General features: G+C 40.2%; 1 protein-coding gene across 5 annotated transcripts in view; it reads right to left on the bottom strand.

The window, feature by feature from the left end:
* The window catches only part of L3MBTL3 (L3MBTL histone methyl-lysine binding protein 3), an 86,959-nt gene that overhangs the window by 45,483 nt on the left and 20,871 nt on the right, over positions 1–20,605 (bottom strand). For all 5 annotated transcript variants that reach the window (XM_052784307.1, XM_052784309.1, XM_052784310.1 and 2 more), the window contains exons 3-9: positions 18,558–18,669; positions 15,006–15,165; positions 13,860–13,998; positions 12,488–12,572; positions 9,868–9,959; positions 6,018–6,122; positions 4,261–4,396 (exon numbers count right to left, since the gene is read on the bottom strand). In XM_052784307.1, the coding sequence (XP_052640267.1) occupies positions 4,261–4,396; positions 6,018–6,122; positions 9,868–9,959; positions 12,488–12,572; positions 13,860–13,998; positions 15,006–15,165; positions 18,558–18,669 (829 nt within the window). The remainder of the gene's footprint in view (positions 1–4,260; positions 4,397–6,017; positions 6,123–9,867; positions 9,960–12,487; positions 12,573–13,859; positions 13,999–15,005; positions 15,166–18,557; positions 18,670–20,605) is intronic.

Raw genomic sequence — 20,605 nt, 5'->3', positions numbered from 1 at the left:
TTTGATTTAGTCACTGTAGATATAGAACAGTATTCACAAACTTTATTCTAGATATAACAGTATTCACAAAGGCTTTATTAACTTCCAGTCAATTTACAAACATAATGTGAAGGCTAACTGGAATTATGTAATTTTTTAAGTAGAACAGACTATTTCAGTTGGAAGGGACCTGCAATGATCATCTAGCCCAACTGCCTGACCAATTCAGGGCTGGCCAAAAGTTAAAGCATGTTATTAAGGGCATTGTCCAAATGCCTCTTAAACACTGACAGGCCTGAGGCATCAACCACCTCTCTAGGAAGCCTGTGCCAGTGTTTGACCACCCTCTCTGTAAAGAAATGCTTCCTAATATCCAGTCGGAACCTCCCCTTTGAACCATTCCCATGTGTCCTATCACTGGATCCCAGGGAGAAAAGATCAGCACCTCCCTCTCCACGTCCCCTCCTCAGGAAGCTGTAGAGAGCAAGGAAGTCACCCCTCAGCCTCTTTTCTCTAAACAAGACAAACCCAGATACCTCAGCTGCTCCTCACAGGACATTCCTTCCAGCCCTTTCACCAGCTTTGATGTCCTCCTCTGGATGCATTCAAGGACCTTCACATCCTTAAATTGCGGGGCCCAGAACTGCACGCAGTATTCAAGGTGAGGCTGCCCCAGCGCTGAATGCAGTGGGATAATCACCTGTTTTGACCAGCTGGTTATACTGTGTTTGATGCACCCCTGGATGCGGTTTGCCCTCTCGGCTCCAGGGCACACTGCTGACTCCTATTGAGCCTGCTGCTGGTCAGCACTTCCAGATCCCTTTTTGCAGAGCTGCTCTCCAGATAAGAGTAGATAAGAGTCTTGGGGTTTTTTTATAATATAGCAATACGTTTTCATCTTCTGTAAATCTGAATATTCTTCTCACTTTGATCTTTCTTTCTTCTTAGTCATTTGTTCGTGAAATTTTCTTTTCAAGAGTTTGTGAAACTATACCGTTATTAGGACTATATGGGCTCCTGGAGTAGAACTTCCAACACACAGGTCATGCCTCACATTTCTCACTAATGCCTGTTTTTGATGGTGATAGGATCATAAGTCTTAGTTTTAACATTCACTTTTGGTTTGTTCACATGCTTTCATTTATGTTGATTTGCTAACACCTGTTTTTGTTTAAAAAGAAACACTACAGAGCTGTATTAATTTTCCCAGAAAAGGTCAACGCAATTTTTACTTTGGGACCTTCAGTGACAGGGAGTTTTCAAAGCTCTCCCCTTCTCTGCTGACTGCAGAGCAACTCCTCTGAAGTGGTTTCAGAAGACCAGGCAGCCTCTGCTGCACTGACTTCTCCCTTTGGTATCCAAACGATTCTTGGCTTAATCCAGGCAAAAACCCAGCAGTATTACCATGGCGGAGCCCATGATAATTCTGGGAACACACGCACATCCATCCCCCCTCTGCAGGTTTCACCTCTGTGAGACAGGAAAGTGACCTCCTTTGCACACAAAATGAACAGCATCCTGAAACACCACCTTTCTTCCTCCCGTGAAGCCCAGTTTGGCTTTGCAGCTCTGCTCCCCTGCGCCCGCTGGAAACCCAGCACAGCCGCCTGTCACCTCTGCTGCCATGGGGATGGGACACACCCTGCCACAAGGCCTGTCCTGCCCAGCGGCACCGAAAATTACCTGCTCCTTCTGTTTTAATAAACAAGGAAACAAGTATGTATCAGAAAACATCTATAATAATATTCTTCCTTTCTCATGTCCCCCCACAGTCCTCTTCCATCACAATAAATAGCCTCCCATCCCTCACAAGGAAAGATGGACTTTGGCCTGTTGGGAAAGTTACCCACTTTCAACCCTTTCAGAAAACAAGGAGTGAGTTACCAGGCCCCAAAATCCCCCTGGAGCATACCCTCCTTACAACACCCTCCTGTGAACCAGGACACTTCTGCCCAAGCTTGCAGGAGTGATTAACCGGGGCTGCACTACACAAAGACTGCAGGAGTGTCTGCTCCTTTCTCAGGCCACCGGGTTCCAAATAGTTTATGGTTTACACCAGAAAGCTCATAAGTTTGCATTGTATCTGGAAAATGAATGGCTACTAACGCAAACCTTTGAGTTCTTCTGTGAGGTGGTATTTTATAGAAGTTACTGTGCCCTATGTCATTAGTGGTATCAGCTTTAGTGTCCGTATGATTTGCAGTGGGCACGAAAAAGAAATCATTATTAAAACATCATACCACAGCAAAACATAAGTATTCTGTCCAACCCAATAAAAACACACAAAAAGCCCCAACAACCTGATTGGCATCTCTTCCCTCCCCTCGGAATAACAGAACTCCACAAATATCCGTAAAACAAAGGTAGTGAAAGCCCTGCTGCTGAAAAACTAGAAAAAATATGTTTTAACTGATGAATGGCTGTTTGCCCTCAGCTTCCTTCCAATGCATGAGTCTACCATATTGCTTGTTCTTCCCTGTTCCTCTTCCATCCCACGTGCACGCTAGGCTTGCACTGGGACAACAGAAGAAGTCCCACGAGTACACGAGCAGGTTCCAGCAATCACACCATACCTCATCAATGATGAAATGGTTTACTCCTGAGGTGAAGTGACAGAGCCAAGCCATGCAAAGGGCAGAGCACTTTGCAGGTCTTGGATAAAAATACCAGAGAACAGCCTTGCTATTCAAAATCAAGAATATGTCTTGGGGATGACAGGAGTACATAGCTGTGCAGGATGACAACCAGAACCCTGAGAATTACCATAACATATCCTCCTAACTTGTCTCCCTCAACACCTCTGATTGGCTCCATGACTTTCCTAAGAAAAAGACCTATCCACTGCTTCGGTATGGTGAAAAAAAATAAACACAAAAGAACAATCTTAAAACCAGAGAAGAAACTGAAGACACTTTTCAGTAAACTGACTCAGAGACAGACAGCAACTTTCCTCCAGCAGTGATAATTCATTGGTAACAAAAGCTTAAGCTTTCTAAACCAGGCATTTAAGATGGAAAAGATGACAAACCTTCATGACAGATATAAAACTTACTAAGCATGCTGTAATAACATCAGTAACTCTGTATCTGGGGACTAGTCATCTGCTACAAGTAACTTACTACTTCAGTGGAGGCCAACCTTCTGAGAAATTCTGATTTATGTTCAAGAAATGGCTATTTCTGCAGAGCCAGTTATGCAGAACTACACCCAATGAAAACTCCTGTACTGGAGCAGCAGCTGTAGCCAGAGTGAAGCTTGCAGAATAATCCGAAGAGCAGCACATGCTCCTTCATACTCCTCCAAGGCTCAGCTGCAGAAAGGCCACCCTCTCCCACACTGGCAGGCCCTCTACCTGTACACTTTCAGTAGCTTTACTCTCACCTTCCACACCCCAGCAGTTACATCCACAGTTTTATAATTCTCCATAATGCATCCTCTTGACTCTGTACACTCATCATTTTGCAGCCTTTTGAAACCATGTTATCCTACCCTCAACTCTGTATGTCAGAACACCACATTCATTTATTTCTCACTCTCCTGCCTTCAGGATTTCCTCCCTTCATCCCCACATATTCCCTTCCTACCCCAAAAGGGAGCCCATTTATTCATGGCACAGTTCAGTGCAGATATACTACATCTGCCAAAACAAAGGAGTTGCATAATCTGAAATAGAATAATTAAGCAAGCAAATTACACATATTCCAACATGTGTATACCATTTACATAAGCTATGTACAAATTATGCTTTCGGGCTTGTAATCTTACCCTTTTTTCTCCCCCATTATTCATTCATTCCTCTTTTGCCTCTATTTCAAGCTTACTCTTTGTGGCAAGAGCACAATCTTTATTAGTCTATGCCAACACATGTACAATAATGGTGATCAATATCTAGTAACGAAAATATTCTAAGGCCTTCCAGTAAAGGATTCTCAGCTGCCTGCGAGACCTCAGTTTAAGCATACATGTCACCAGTATGCTGCCATTTTACTTGCAATAAGCATTCATTTGGGGTCTAGGTTTGTTGCTTAACTTTCTTTCCTAATACCTTATGAATTACTCTTACGGTTCATTTTGTTTTCTTGTTTTCTCTGAATTTCCACTGAATAAAAAAGTTGGGATTTGAACCTTCAGATTTTAGCAAGACTTCAAGCAGAGTTTAATTTGCCATGTTCAAATACTCTGACTAGATGAACAAAAAAGTTTCTGCCAAAAAAATAATGATAGCATTACACAGATAGTCTTGAGCTATGGAAAACACTCACATTTCAAACTAAACAATACCTTTAGGTGGATGAAGCTTGTGACCTGTTTTCTCACACCATCCAACAGGATGAATGTCTGAAGAATCAGCGTTCACCCAGAAATCGTAACAATCTGGGTATCCATCAAAATGGAGCCGTATTCTGTAGCCACAAACCTAAAAGCAAGAATATACAACGCTATGTTTTAAGATATTTGCCCTACACATAACAGCTTCTGTTCAGTATTATGTATAACAACAGTGCGTTTTCAGTCAGCCTTTTACTTCTGCTCAAGCCAACACTGGATGAATAAATTCATTTGATAAAAAGGAAAGAATAAAAAAGCAAAGCTATTCTCAGTCTGAGTGCCTCCTCTTCTGGTGAAAAGAGTTAACTAAAAGCTGGATATTGCCATTAGTTTCAAGAACTTGAGAACTGTTCAACCCAACATCAGAATAAAACAGAAACCCTACAGAACAGCATGAATACATCTGATACAATCATTGACAAAGTGCAGATAATGATGCTCTCAAGCTATCCCAATTAATCAATATGCAAGAGAGCACTCAACAACACCTATGTTCAACAGGCTCTCCAGAGACATCCTGAGAACTGTTACTAAACAAGGGAAATCAGTAGAGTATCCCCAGAACTTTATTATTCCATAAAGTAATAATTTAACAACCAAAAGGAAAACAGGACACAATCCCTCGCTCTGTACAAAAGTTCTCCACATCTTCCTGAGTGCCAAATACCAAAACTTTCCTGCAGTCATCAATGAAAATCTCTTGACATCAAGGTCACCCTGTTTTATACTTAATTTATACTCTGACATAACTTTCAGTTTGCCATCTCAGAATTCTGTGGAATTCAAGTCATCCTGCAGTAAAACACGATCCACCACTTAGTGCCAAGCACAAGGTACACAGGAAATACCCAACCACTGACACACTATCCGCAAGAAAATGGAAGAGATATCCACAGAAGTGGGATATGACTATGGGCCATGAAGAGATCCAGAAATGGGAACACAAAAGCGTAATATAAACTGCAAAATTACAGCTGCCTAGAATACCAATGATACAGAGCAGAGTACCTACCTATTCCTGTTTCCCCATTTTAATTCACAAAACAAAACCAAAAAAGGATCCTTGGTAAAACTATGTAAAAACTAATGTAAGGTATGTTTGAAAGACATACAAAACATAACTGAGAAATGGGTTCTCATTTATACTATTAAAAGCAAAGAAGCTACTCATCAGAAAAATTATTTCATCAACTGCAGCAAAAAGACAAACTGAGTTTATATTGTATACTAACTTGTAGAATTTGCCAATACAGGCAATTTCTGAGGCCATCAGCCCCCCAAAACTGTAGCACAACTGCAACACAAAAAAGTATTAGGTATTTGCATCAGTGAATGGAACAACTATAAATACTATAAAACTTCTATAAAACTTCTATATATCAGTTGTCAGAGTTTTTCTACTTATTTTCTCTTTTAAATATAGATTTAAACTACAGGATTACAGAAAAAACACACATCATCCAACTAGTGTAATACTGTTTTCACTAGCTGCGTATGTTAAATATATGTGAATAGTCACTGCTGCATGGCACTGGATATAGTCTTTACATGTCTGTCAGGTAGATTTAATACAGCATTATCAATTTAAAAGCCATCTTCCTACATACAGTTTCTGTCTGCTTGTTAGGGAAGAGCACTTTCAGCTGTTGCTGTTTTGGTTCAGTCTCTCCTGTAATCCTGCACCATGGCTGCTTGCAGCCTCTACTTACCTCAGCCACCGTGAGAACACAGTATATCGACTGGTGCTCGGGATCCACTCCCTCCAGCTTCATCCCAACTTTGAATCCGTTTTTGTTGTATGGGAAAGACTGATACTGCAATGGAGAACAACAGTTTCAATACTTCTGAAAGTATACCAGAGAAAGACAGAATACCTTTATGAGGAAAAGAACAACGATTATTTATTATTCATGTTTCTGTAAGAACTAATAAATCACTTTAAATTTCGCATTTTTAAAAACAGTGGAAAAGAAAAATTGATGATTGTTCAAAAAACACATTGATACTAGAATGACTTAAAACTTGAGAGTATGTAAGAAAATGATAAAGAATTAGCAAAAAAGTTTTAATCAAAGGAAAGAAGATGACATGATTTGCCCTCAACTTTTTTCCCTAATTGTCAATAAAACATTCTAACAATGTAATTATTTAGTTTTCAGCCTGTACAGTGACACTTTGACACCTTCCTGGTGGTCATCATTCCTATAATAATCACAACAATGATGCCCTATTTTGCCTTTTCATTTCCACATCTCAGGCCATCAAAGATGAACTATAAGGCAGAAATATTAAACATTGTTTGTATATAGGGATGGCCTCTTTGATGTCATTTTCTCCTTTATATGTTGAGTCCAGATCAGCTAGTATTCCAGGCATATTTTTACATCACAGGAACATGACTACCCTTGTATCACATTACAACGAACCCAGAAGAACATCTTTCAAAAAACAGATAGTGAAAACAAGACTAAGCAGAATGGATGTTTTCAACCAGAAGGCATCAGCATCCCATGCATCATGCTTCCTGCCCTCTGTTAAAGAAGGAAGCAAGCTAGCAGACATTAAGGTTAAATTGGAGGGAACATCAGAAAAATAACTGAATAAAACTGAAGAGGGTTTTCCACGGGTTAACAAATTCACAGCCAGACAGTTTTTATGTCCCAAATGGTTACAGACAAAACACAGGAGAAGCATCTTATATAGTCCCCCTTCCTTCTGTTCCTATCTAAAAGCTACACATGCTCCCTAGCCATCTGCAGTACCTCTGCAGTCAATGGAAAGAGAAGGGTACCAAGGGAGGTACTCAGAGGTATCACCTACTTGGAAGGAAGGGAATCCTCTCCTTGGTGGCTTTGGCTGCAACTGGTATAACTGAATAATAAAACCAGGAGAAAAAAAATGCAGTGCATGGCACTAGAGCAGGAATATGCAGTCAAGGGGAAGGGAAATGGAGAACCAGACCAGTTTAAATCAGCCTAAAGTGGCCAGCTAATAGTGCCACAGCTCTATGTCCCTATCTAAAAATAGCTTAGATCACTTTGTAGACCTCAGTTAAGAGATCAGAGTATCCAACTGCAGTACATGCATTTGAAAAGTTATTTCATCCTAACATCACCACACTTAATATGTTTATTATCAATGAAAGTTTAATGAAGTTACACTATGCATAATTCTAGATACTTCCTCAAGAGGAATATAAAAGCATAGCATTTTTTTTTTAAATCAATAAACCGAAATTTTTAAATTTCGTCCTCGTGCACAGACTTGCAGTTAATGCCATCTATATCATAAATACCTTACAGATAAAAAACCTCAGTGGAAAACTGAAATGCTAGAAATAATGACACATTGAGGACTGGTGGCCAAAAATGTAACTGACATTTTGCAAAAGCAAGCACAAATAAAATTACAAAGAAAGGAAACAATTAAAAAGTCACAGATCTGTTTATTCTTTCGTTATTACAATAAACATTACTGTACAAACAGTACAAAATTTTACAAACAATACACTAAAATTTAAGCAATTATCACACAGGTATTTCCTGAAATTTAAGACATGAATTATTCACTATTCTTCCCAATGTCAAATCTAAAACTTCTAAGGCAACACAATCTTCAGTTTAGTTTCTGTTACAGCAAAGTAACAGGCAACTTTTAGAAGACTAGTAACTTCAATACTATTCAGCAGATTTCAGTTTTGTGTATTATTCTCAATACATCACCCAAGGTAAAGCTAAAACAAACTTAGTAATCACATATTATCTTTACAACAAACATTTAAAGATACTTTGTTAAGGAGAGATACCAGAACAAAATGAGAGTAAAGGTAAAAGGAGTCAGTAGATGAGCAGATGGCAGACCAAGGATTAAAAACGTTTATGTATGGTACAAGAACATACACAAAACCCAACAGATTACATCAGGGGAGATGGAGATTGGAAAAAACAACACTCAAGGCTCAATAATTTTGTTTTACTGGAACAGTAAGAGCTTGTCAGTCACAGCCTAAAAATTACTCTAAGGTTTAAGTACCAGGAAGTGGCAAGGACTCTCCATTATCCTGACCATTCCTAACTAAGGGTATGAAAAAACACCATGAAAAGTACTGCTTCTGAACTTGAAAAGTAAGAGAAAAAAAGAGTAATTCTCATAATCCAAACAGAAATCAAAGATTCAAAATCACTGGTGATGTTTGGGCTTTCTTTTTTTTAATCTTACTGTTCCTGTGGCTTGCTTGTCCGTCTGTAAAATTGAGAACTACTACCTGGCCACTTCCGAGTGTTATTAAGAATTCTCTCTCCGCTACAGGTTTTAAGTACTGCACACTAAAAACCCTGGAGTTACCCAGAGGCTAAAGACTTTAAAAGAAAACATTAAGTGAGATGCACTGAACGAGAAAGGTGCACTGTGGAGAAAAAATAAAGGAAACCATACACCATCATATAACTCCAGACTTTACCACCATGTGCAGTGCCCAGAAAGGCTGGTATATGCCTGTGTGCTGCAAGAGCATTTCACAGAACTTCAGAAAGGCAGAGCAATGCTTTGTAAATCTACATTCCAGATGCAGACACTACTTATCCAGACTTTTCTTCTTGTTAATTTTTCAAGCACAGGGGGATATAACTAAGGATGGTCAGGTAACTGTTGTTCTTGCACCTACAAATCTATGGATTATGTACATTGCAATCCTAGCTCTTTACTTTTGTACCTCAGTAATGTCTAAAAGCACCAATTAAAGGTCAGCATCACATGCACATGTAAGCTGAAAAGCTAATTCCTGCACAAACGATTTAATAGTTGAAGTATAAAGCAAACAGAAGGAAATAGATGCAAGAAACAGACTACAAGCAAGAACAGAATTAGCAAGAAATAATACCGGATATACACAGCAGAAGTACAGCAGCTGAGACACGTTCACATGTTTTGCCAGGTTTTGCAAGAGAACAGAACAGCATGGAAGCTTTGTGGATTTGCATACAGAGCTCTCTTCCAAGCAAGAGAGACAGCACTAGTGAAAGCACCAAGATGACAAATGACAAAGAGTACTGTAGCAGGCAAAGTACAAGCAAGAGATGATGATGTGACATCCAATCAGATGACAGGCAAAATGGCAACAAGCCAAACTAGTATCTGACATAGTAACAGAATATAACGTCAGCAGGAGCTGCCAGACAGGTAATATAATCAAAGCAACAAGCCAAAAGATGATCTTTCTACCACCTTTCTGAACATATTTAAAGAGAATGATATGGCATGAAAAAATGAGGGTATGTATCAGATTTTTAGCTTCAGAGATTAGAAGAAAAGGCTAGAACTTGCAGATTTTGGAAAAGCATCTGCTTTCTGTAGTCTCAGTTGACAGCATTCATCTACGACTATAGAATTCTCTGAAAAAGCAGAGAAAGATAACTAATTTCACATGTTCCAACTATCTTGACAATTGCTGATGGATAGCATTGTTTTAATCATGTAGGTTTTCCCCCAGAGAAGTGTAAAAACTTCAAATTATTTCATGATCTTAGGTGGTTGACTGATTTAAACTTTAGAAGGTCATACCTCTTTAAAAAGCTTAGTAGGTACTGCAACAGCCTTTTCTTCCTCTAGATAGGATGCCCAACACCATGCTTGCCTTCCTTTAGAGGGTACAGCTGTAAAGAAGCACACAATAGCAAAGGAATTCTATAACTTATCTTCTCAAGAAAAAAACCAAAACAATACTTTGAAGTTTATAATATACCTATCTCAAATCTACATTTTATTAAATGCATTCATGGTGTTTCTCAGGACTTATTTCAGGAAAAGTAGCTCTGTAGGTTTAATGGCACCAGGAACATAAAGGTTGTTAATTTTTCAAGCAGGGGGATATAACCAAGTATGGTCAGGTAACTGTTGTTCTTGCACCCACAAATCTATGGATTCTGTACATTGCAGTCCTAGTTCCTTACTTCTGTACCTCAGTAACATCTAAAAGCACCAATTAAAGGTCAGCATCACACACACATGTAAGCCGAAAAGCTAATTTCTAAACCAGGAACATGAAGGCTCCTGGTTTGTACAGAAAGGTTTCCAGCAGTGCAAATCTTGATCAGTAACAAGAAAAAGCTCTTTCAGGTGACAAGAACAACTTACAAAGTCTTGCCCCCTATCCCTTTTCCCTTATTGCTCATAAGAAGCATTAAGACATACAATTTGCAGATGTGTAAAAAGATCAGTTCAAATCACAAAGTAGGTCAATATTTTAATTTTTTTTTTCCAGAGAATTTCTTTTCCTGGGAAGCATTTTCAACTGGATAGCATTCGTGACATGTATTTTTAATTACAGTTGAAACACTTTATTCTTTAACAGTATTCAGAACATTTCTAACCAACTCCACCACTTGGTAGTTTGATGGTTTTGGGTGGAGAGACAGTGATTTAACAATAATTTCTCCAAGCCATCAAAACTGTCACCAGTGCTTTTTTCCCCCCATCATGTTATTAGCATATGACAGAAACCTCCAGTTTCAGGTTTGTTCATATAGTATGAGCACTCACATGCACTTGCATAGTAATTGTAACATTGGCTACAGTCCATCTTAATACTGGCTACAGTCACATCAGTGAGTAACAGTTTTTAGGCCTTGAAAATAAGGCACTAACTGCACTAGCAAAAGCCAGGAACTTCAAAAACAGATGGCTTGTGAGGCTGGCCATGTATGTTATCTACTTTCATACACCTCCACTCTGCTCTACTGATCTTCACCTAAAATGCCTCCTCGCTTAGCATTTCAGACCATAAACTCATGCTGCCAGGAGGATTCCTCACAGTCCACAGTATGACTCTGGCCTGATCCTGACTATGGGCTACTCACAAGAGAACTAAGTACCTTAAGTAACAGTCTGGCTAAGCATTTTTATGATTAAAACATGAACCATAACAATAGCGATGCCAAACTCCCCTGAAGAAAGCTGATAATGTAACCAAAAGATAACGAATTTCAGAATGTCAGCAATCACTCAACACTATTAAAGCACATCCATTTTATTTGTGATTTAGCCCGTTTTTATCTATTCCATTTAAGAGATGTGTTGCTCAGCACAATCATACACAGTCATGTGCTTGGTTATAAATTGGTCTTTTATACCACATCTCTTGTGCTGAACTGACATTTTCCCAAATAAAAAAACCAGAAGAAATCTGTACAGATCATTCTGTCACTGGACAGCAGTGATTTCCATAGAGCATTGGCTTTGTGCTCGTATCTCACACTTCTTATCACCTCAGCTTTGGAAACAACTGTAGAAATAATATTTATACTTCAGGAGAAATTCTATCTCGGGAAGGGGATCTTCCATATCTTTTATATGTTGCATCTTCAATCAATATTTGATCTGCCTAGCGTGCAGCTGAGCTACTTGAAGCTCTGTGCTGATTAGCGGCCTGGCAACTTCTGGTAATGGCTCCCAGTCTACCATAAGAAACACTTTGGAGGGCAAGATGTACATTTGTGCTTGGTGTACCACTGAGGTATGATAGCTGCTGATTCACCAATTCTTCCTAGAAGTAGCTGTCATACAAATAGCTTGAAAAAAACAGAACTCGTTTAAAATATGTTTTATTATGCTGCTTGATGTGGTGTATGTCCCTTTGGACTGATTATAGCAATTATTCCTGAACAGTTCCATAAATGTGTCTATTTCGAGCACATACTGTAGATACAAAATTGACCCCCAAGGAAACAAAAGTAAACTTTCACGTCTGCCTAATACATGTCTTTCAACATCTGGGAACTCACTGGGCCTGACTCCCTTTAATACTGGCACTCTTTAGAGGGATAGAAAAAAAAAAAACAACCCAAAAAAACAACCACCCTAAAACGTGCATCAATTACATTTGCACTCACTATATCCTCCTCCACGCTGCCAGAGGTATATAAACTGGCTCTCTGTAAAAGATAATCAATCTCCACATGATGGGTTTTTTTTCCCAGTTTTCACTTGGCTCTCTCAGTTCTTCAATCCTCAAAACTTAATTGCTGTAAATAAGACTGGCACTCTCTTTTTACAGAATTGAAAAAAAAAACGTATTCAATAAAGGAATACAAACTCAGTGAAACAATGCTGACAATTCACAATAAGAGATGGATATGACCTAAAGAATTGATAGTTGAGAATTTTGTTTCATAATCTAACTTACTTTGTTTCAAAACTGTTATTTCTACTTTTCTTTTTCTCCTGGATCTCTGTGAGACTCTCAAGATCCTTCCTTCAGGTTTGTCCTCCTAAAAAAAAAAAAAAAGTGCAGTAACCTCATTAGTTCAGAAGTCTAGTACAGTAAAATGGAGACACCCAAGGTTTAACTGTGACTTCATTTAAATGGCTACTGACATAGCTCTCTGTGATCTCAAACAAACTTGCAGATGTCCAGTAAAAACATAGCAAGCCATCAGTGACAAATCACAGCAAACATGGTGAAAATGACAGACAGAAGGACTCTCAATATCCAGCACTCAGGCAGCCAGCCTTGTCTTAGCCAGGGACAGATCACGAAGCCTTCACCAGGCCTCGCTGAGCCAGAGATAAGTAGCAGTATCTTTGATATGTTCATGCTTCCAAAATAATTTAAAGGAAAACCTCTCACAGCTTTAGTCTGCTTTTTTCAAATGTACAATTGCTTTACTAAATATGAAATGGTACTGATCCTTTTTATTTATTTCGTTGTTTGTGTATTAACAGTTTTGTTAGCACCTGAAGAGATGAACAGAGTTAAGTACTCATTTGGGAGGGCAGATGCATGGAGGCAAAGAAGGTATCCCCTGACTTCTGCCTAAGATATTGCTATGCAGTGAGCTATGAATTCCCTTCTGACAACTCTAGTGTCTTCAGCGTTTTGACAATTCAGCAGTTGCAGAGCTCTCCCCTTCTCCCTCAAAACTGCTCCTCCCAGCAGTGTAACAGCTATTGGGAAGAAAACAAGTATTACAGGAAAACAAACATTATGGGAAGGCACTGTGATAAGTTTACTTTAAAATGAAGAATAAATCCTAAAGGAAAAAAAAAAAGGTGCCCCAGAGCACATTACACTGCAACACAAACCAAAACCAAACCTTTAGCTATGATTTTCTAAGGCAAATTACACTAAGAAAATCAAAAGTACTATCTTAACTGTAATGTAGCATTCTTTGTAAATAAATTATTGGTCTATAGTCATTTATTCATGTGCAGAGTGACAAAGTAACAGGTGTTGGGAAATATGTATTCCTATTTTTCTATGCTGAAGACATAGCAAGGCTAGGTTAGTATCATTTTTCCTTTAAATTCTTTTTGTTCTGTTCTTAAAAAAGGAGGGAAGAGATAAAAAACAGTTCTTATAAGTTCATTGTCAATAATTACAATTTACTGATGAGGCATAACTAAATTGGTAAGTGAACCAACTACTTATTGTGGCTCTGATAGAGTGATGCTGTCACTTCTCTGTGTAGACTGATGACATTACATGCTGACATTACAGTATAAGGCAAAACGCCCACCGAAATACTCGCAGGAATGGGTTTATGATGCATACTAACAGTTTCATCCGGATTCTCTTTCTTCTCCCCGTTATCCCTGGACTCTTCTTTGAGAGGTAACTTTGCTTTTCTTTTCCGAATGCCTTTGGGATCATCTTCCCCATTGCATTCCACACTGGGCTTTTCCTCCTTTGGTTCTCTATTACAAGAGTAACACAATGACACAAAGCCAATATTATTTCACTTCTCATATTCATAAAACAAGTAAAAAGCAAGTAAATCTGAAGGTCAAGCATTTGTAGGTCCCAGGGTATTATACAAAATATATTCTTAGAAATACTACTGAAAATTACATCTGTCAAAAGAATTAATCTGGAAGACACACAATAGCAACTGCAAAAGGAAAGCTGTCAGCTTAACGCTGAACAAGTTCTGCATGTTTTAAACACTGTGTCTTTTCCTATGTAGAATCAAATCTCACGGAGAAGCAAACTGTGAAATGTTTAGGACTGCAGGGCAGTTTACAGAAAGGAAAGCAAAGGTAGTTGTTAGGACTGAGAAATCCAATTGGGGAAAGCTGGTATGTGACTGTACAAATTGCTAAACAAGCAATCAGAACAGAAAACTTTGAAGCAATTAGCTAAAAATGAAGGAGAATGCACAAAATCATAGATGTTAAAAACTGCCATAATGCAGTAACATGCAATACAGAACGGACATACTAACACAAACCTTATTTTATGATGAGATGAACTGCACTAGCTGAAAGAAAAGGAACTGAGAAACTACAGTATGCTTGTTCCCACTCACTGTCATCTGTAACACATTTCTTGCACTTAATTATAATTAGCTTACCACACCAACCATCTCATTACTGATTATCTTAATTCCAATGATTATGAAACAGGGTGGGAGTCCGATACCAATTCATACATCCCATAGACTATTTTACCACTTGCATCTGACAGCAGAACACAGCACACTGAACAAAGACGACTGCCTTCAACATCAGTGTTAGACAAAACCAAATGTTAACACACTTACATGAAAAACAGTGAAAGAACATTATAAACCGATGGAGACTCACCAAAGCATGGCTGCTTAATATCTCCCTTTGCCCCACCATTAACATTTTACCCCACCACTTTTATCTCATGCTGCATTTATGCCAAATTCTTTGTTTCTATGCTTTATAATAGCACCTACTTGTTTTTCACTTGCTGGGCACATTTCTGGCTGCAAAATTTCCCTTCAGGAACAAATTCTTCTATGGTACCATAGCGGTAACAGTTTTCACAGAAAACAAGTCCATCCATTTTTGCAGTTTCCTTCAACCTTGTGGGGATCCCTGTCTTTTCTGAAAAGGCTGCACAATGAAAAAAGTAACTTCACTTAAGGTAGAGGTGATACATTTCCAACCACCCTCAGCAGGCCTTGCCAAGCAAACAGAAAAATGGAAGTCACATCACTCTTGTTAGAATGAAGAACTGGGAGTTACGTGTCTCTACGGGGTCCATATTCCTGACAAGCAAGTTGGATTTTGATATTGTAACATGAAAGAGAAGAATCCACCAATTTTATGCTTCTGTCATCAGTGGCACATCGACACTGCTTGATGTGGCTAGTCGTGGAAGGAGAGAATTTTGTGACAGGCACTGCACTGACTGCCCATAGAGTCATCACTGCAAGGAGTCCACCACCTCATCTCCTGCTGACATGCCTCATTTTTGACCTATATATAGGGTCATTTGGGAAAAAGGTTTGGGGGGGAGTTATCTTTTCATAGGCGAACTTATTTCTGGAAGTAAATCACTGACTACATTCTACAGTCTCTCACAGCAGTAGCTCTTGCTCAACCTGCCTGAGGTCTACCAGAAGTAAAAAAATCACTAATTTGTAACAAAGAAATTTTCAAATACTAAATTACTCACTCATCCTAAGCTACAATTTCCCCACAAGAGGCCTGTAGCCTAGGAGAGGATGCCGTTTCTTTCACTCATAGACAAGTATGAAGCCCTGTCAAGTTCTCCAGGTTCTAGAGCAGGTCGTTGACTTTGCACTCCCCCAAAAGGCAAATTTCAAGTCACAAACTATTCCTTTTGCTTGAGCACTGTACTGTCTGTGAAAGCAGAGTCAAATGAACTCTTGTGTGCAGACCATCTCCACCAGAATATGTAATTTATGTGCTGTATTTACACTCCAGTCTCATTAGTCGTTCAATACAACCATTTCTTCTCATGATAGAAAATTTTAGCAATATTTTTATTTGGGGGGAGCATTAAATTAATCAAGGACAGTGTAAGGTAGTAGTAGGATGATTACTTGGTATGTTTATGTGTCCATAAACACACTTTAATTCAGTAGCAACTTTTTTTTTTTCAGGTTTACCAGACCGTAGTGGGTGAAGTTGTATGCTTTACTGTAGATAACTCTGATCTCTCAGTCTAAGGAGAGAATCTGTTGCGCTACTATGCTATCACACTGTTGCCACCCTCATCACAGATATGAATCTTTAATAACTATCATTGCCTTGGAGACAGACCTACAGAAAAGAGTACCCGTGGTCTGAGGCTTCAGACCTGATAGCTGAGGCCCAAACTACTTTCCCACTGGTGTAAATGTTTCGCCTATTCACAAAAGTCACATGACAATTAAGACTTAATGGTGGGGGAGGAGCAAAGGAAAACTTTCATTGACTTTGCTTATCATGCTTATACTGATGATTATTAAACCAAAATTTTGAAGTCTGCTTTTCGAAGGACTTACAGGATGCATATTTTAAAAGAAAATTGATAAAATGTAGTATCAACAAGGAAAAAAACCTAGGCAGTTGTAAGTAATCACAAAACCGGTTGTGATATTCTCTTTCATGCTACTCCATCATTGCTGGAGTCAGTGTATCAAAATTTTCAGAACTTATGACCATAGAAAACCACCTTTTCTTGAACAAAAAAAAGGTGTTTCCTTACATCAGTATTTTAAATCCAGGAAACACCTTATTTGGTAGGAAGACACTACAACTATTAGAATTTTATCATTCAAGATAAACGTAAATGGTTACTACACACTCATTTTAATACTGTAAAAAAGCATAGTCAGCAGGAGCAAGGCAACAGTGCAGACATACACTGACATCGGTGGTAGCAGCTGAGCAGCTGTGAAGGTGGTTTACAGTTGTATTGGCTTTGTGTGGCAAGGTTTTTGGTAGCGGGCAGGCTACAGAGGTGGCTTCTGTAAGAAGCTGCTGGAAGCTTCCCCTGTGTCTGACAGAGCCAATACCAGCTGGCTCTAAGACGGACCCACCGCTGGCCAAGGCTGAGCCCATCAGTGATAGTGGTAGCACCTGTGTGATAACATTTTTAAGAAGGAAAAAAAAGTTGCTGGGATACAGAAACGGCAGCCAGAGAGAGAGTGAGAACACGTAAGAGAAACAACTCTGTAGACACCAAGGTCAGTGAAGAAGGAGGGGGAGGAGGTGCTCTAGGCACCTGAGCAGAGATTCCCCTGCAGCCCGTGGGGAAGACCATGGTGAGGCAGGTGAGGCAGGCTGTCCCCCTGCAGCCCAGGGAGGTCCACGGTGGAGCAGATATCCACCTGCAGCCCGGGGAGGACCCCAGGCCAGAGCAGGTGGATGCCCGAAGGAGGTCGTGACCCCATGGGAAGCCTGTGCTGGAGCAGGCTCCTGGCAGGACCTGCGGCCCCATGGAGAGAGAAGCCCACGGAGCAGGTTTTCTGGCAGGACTTGTGACCCCGTGGGGGACCCACGCTGGAGCAGTGTGCTCCTGAAGGACTGCAGCCTGTGGAAGGGATCCATGCTGGAGCAGTTTGTCAAGAACTGCAGCCCATGGGAAGGACCCACGTTGCAGAAGTTCATGGAGGACTGTCTCCCGTGGGAGGGACCCCACGCTGGAGCAGGGGAAGAGTGTGAGGAGTCCTCCCCCTGAGGAGGATGAAGTGGCAGAAATAACATGTGATGAACTGACCGTAAACCCCATTCCCCATCCCCCTGCGCCACTGCGGGGGGTGAGTAGAGAATCCGGGAGTGAAGTTGTGCCCAGGAAGAAAGGAGGGGTGGAGGGAAGGTGTTTTAAGATTTGGTTTTATTTCTCATTACCCTACTCTGGTTGATCAGCAATAAATTAAGTTAATTTTCCCCAAGTCGAGTCTGTTTTGCCTGTGACGGTAATTGGTGAGTGATCTCTCCTGTCCTTATCTCGACCCACAAGCCCTTTGTTGTATTTTCTCTCCCCTGTCCAGCTGAGGAGGGGGAGTGATAGAGCGGCTTTCGTGGGCACCTGGCATCCAGCCAGGGTCAACCCACCACAACAGTGTGTGGTACTTCGGTCACAAATGAACTGTAGGCAGGTAGTAAAGTCTGTGGGCAGTCTGGAGAACCAGCTCAACAGAAATAACATCTAAAAAAATCTCAATAATTTTCAAGTAAGAAATTGACTATTTTTCAAATTAAATAGAGCGAAAATACTGATTCTAAACTTAGAAAAAATTACTATTAGAAAAAATAGTGTCTGTAATTGAACTTCAGATGTTTAACAGTGGAATTATTTCCTTTTAACTTCAAATGCATTCATTTTCATACTTACTGATACCCCAAGAAACAGGTAACATCATCAGAGATACTCTGTGCATTAAAGCAAGTAAGTTTTGGTTTTTTATTTTGGGGGGCAATCTTTAAGAAAAACTGATATGTTAAACAAAATACAGTCTACCACAGAAAATGTTTACTGCCTCTCAACTGACCTTCTTGAGCAGTTGGAACCATCCAGGTTGTGGTAGCAGTTGCCTTTTTAACACTTTCCATCTCAGTTTCATCTGTAATCACTTCCAGGGCCCCAAATTCATTCACTCTAAACTGTAAGACAAAACAAATAGCACAGAGTATAGTAAAAATTTACTAATACTCTCTTATGGCATTGTCTTCTATTCACCAAGATAGTTTTTACATGGTGTCCTCACCATATTATCTATTTTCTATGTGTTTCTGCTTATCCCCAAGGAACTGGAAACAAGCCTTTCTTGTTTCTATCAAGCAAAATGCAAACTTATTTTGTTATCTAAAAATATTAATTTGCAATATATATTGATATAGATGCCTCCACATGCAGATCAATATCTAACCTACACACAAGAATCAAAAGTCAGTAAACAGAAATTCATGGAAAAATCTCCTAACCGTATGCTTTTCATTGCCAGCAAAATAACGCACTCCAGTCACTGAGTATTTTTGTTGAGGAAAAGGGAACTGAACATTGAATACAAATGCTTCACAGAGTACAGAAATTTCAGCATCCTCCAAAAACACAGTACTTCTCTGCTGTGAAGTGCACATAAACAAACATCTCAAGGCAGTTTATGAGCTGTTTAATTACACGCTGAACGTGATATTACTGTCAGCCAGAAGCAAGGCTCAACAATACCCCACCTGCTGTGCTTACACAGGAGCACCACGAGTTACATCCATCCTGCTGCCAGCAGAAAAGTGTCTTCCAAATGCTATAATGATTACAGCACTACTTCAGCTTCCCAGTCACTACTTGGTTTGCAGGCCCAGCTGGTTACACAAGTTGAACTCAAGGCTGTCTGTGATGGTCTGCTCTGAGCAGTGAAGGGGTGTAACTCTGAGCTTTGCCACAGAGGACAGGTCTGGAGTAGTTAGGTGCCCTTACCAACAGAGATCAACAGGAAAAAATCACGTCTGACAGAGTCTTTCAAAGCTCCCCAGCACCCACCTGAGAGAATATTCCTTCAGGGCAGTGCATGAGGCCTATTTCTCTGGTTGGACAACTTTACCTTGGGAAAACGAGAAGGGGAACAATTGCCTGGCACTACATTGATCTTCTCTGCACCTCTGGAGGCTGCGGGATGAATCACCCCCACTCACTTTGGACCCTGCTATGGTATAGTACCAAAAATAAGACATCGCGACTGAAAGCAAAGGTCAGCCCCATGATGTACATACCACAACAGCATGTTTTCACTAGTACGGTTCTTCCAGCCTCAGCGTTTGCAAAGAGCCACCAAGTCCTAAGGAACGCGAGCAGCTCAGAAATAATAAGCTGAGGGGAGGAAGGGGAAGAAGAGAAGAACCTCACACAGTCGTATGACTTCTGGAGCCAAGGTTTTTACTTGAGGTTAGCTATGCTCACAACAGACATGCAGTGTAGACAAACCCTTGATAAACCCATCCGGACTGAAAGTCCAGGAGTTCAGCTTTGAAAGGCAACCAAATGCAGTAACACCCCATGCTCATACTCCAGTTTGTGGACAGACATTCACGCTCTTCCACCCAAAGAAAAGCAGTGGAGTTACCGTTCAGAAGAGGATCCTTGTGTCTTACAGCTGACTTACGCAGCCAGCCTGATCCCTATTTTGGTTAAGCTCATTTTTGTTATTTGTGCTTTGCTGCCTCTGCAATAGGTGGATGCCAGAGGGAAAACCTTGCTTGCTTCCAGGAGCTCTAACTCTGCAGCAGCTGGCTCAGCAAGCAGGCTGTGAGCACAGACTACAACACGGTGCTACAGCCCGCCAACCTACCGGTCACAGGGAGGTTACTAACCAACTTCTGGAAACACTCTCCTGCACCTTCATACAATATCAGCTGGAACATCTGTACAGCAAAGGTATTTCTGAACAGTCCAATTAATACCTGGGATATTTCTGCATGATCCAATTGACGTTCAGCCCTGACACTATACATACGCTCCTCCTCCACCGGGGCCTCCTGTGGGACACAAGGACATCACCCTAGCTAGCATAGCGGCCTGCCAGCCTTTCTGGCTTCAGAGGGC

This window comes from Harpia harpyja, chromosome 4 (assembly GCF_026419915.1).
Source record: "Harpia harpyja isolate bHarHar1 chromosome 4, bHarHar1 primary haplotype, whole genome shotgun sequence".
NCBI lineage: Eukaryota > Metazoa > Chordata > Aves > Accipitriformes > Accipitridae > Harpia > Harpia harpyja.
This window is presented reverse-complemented; position numbering and strand designations above follow the sequence as displayed.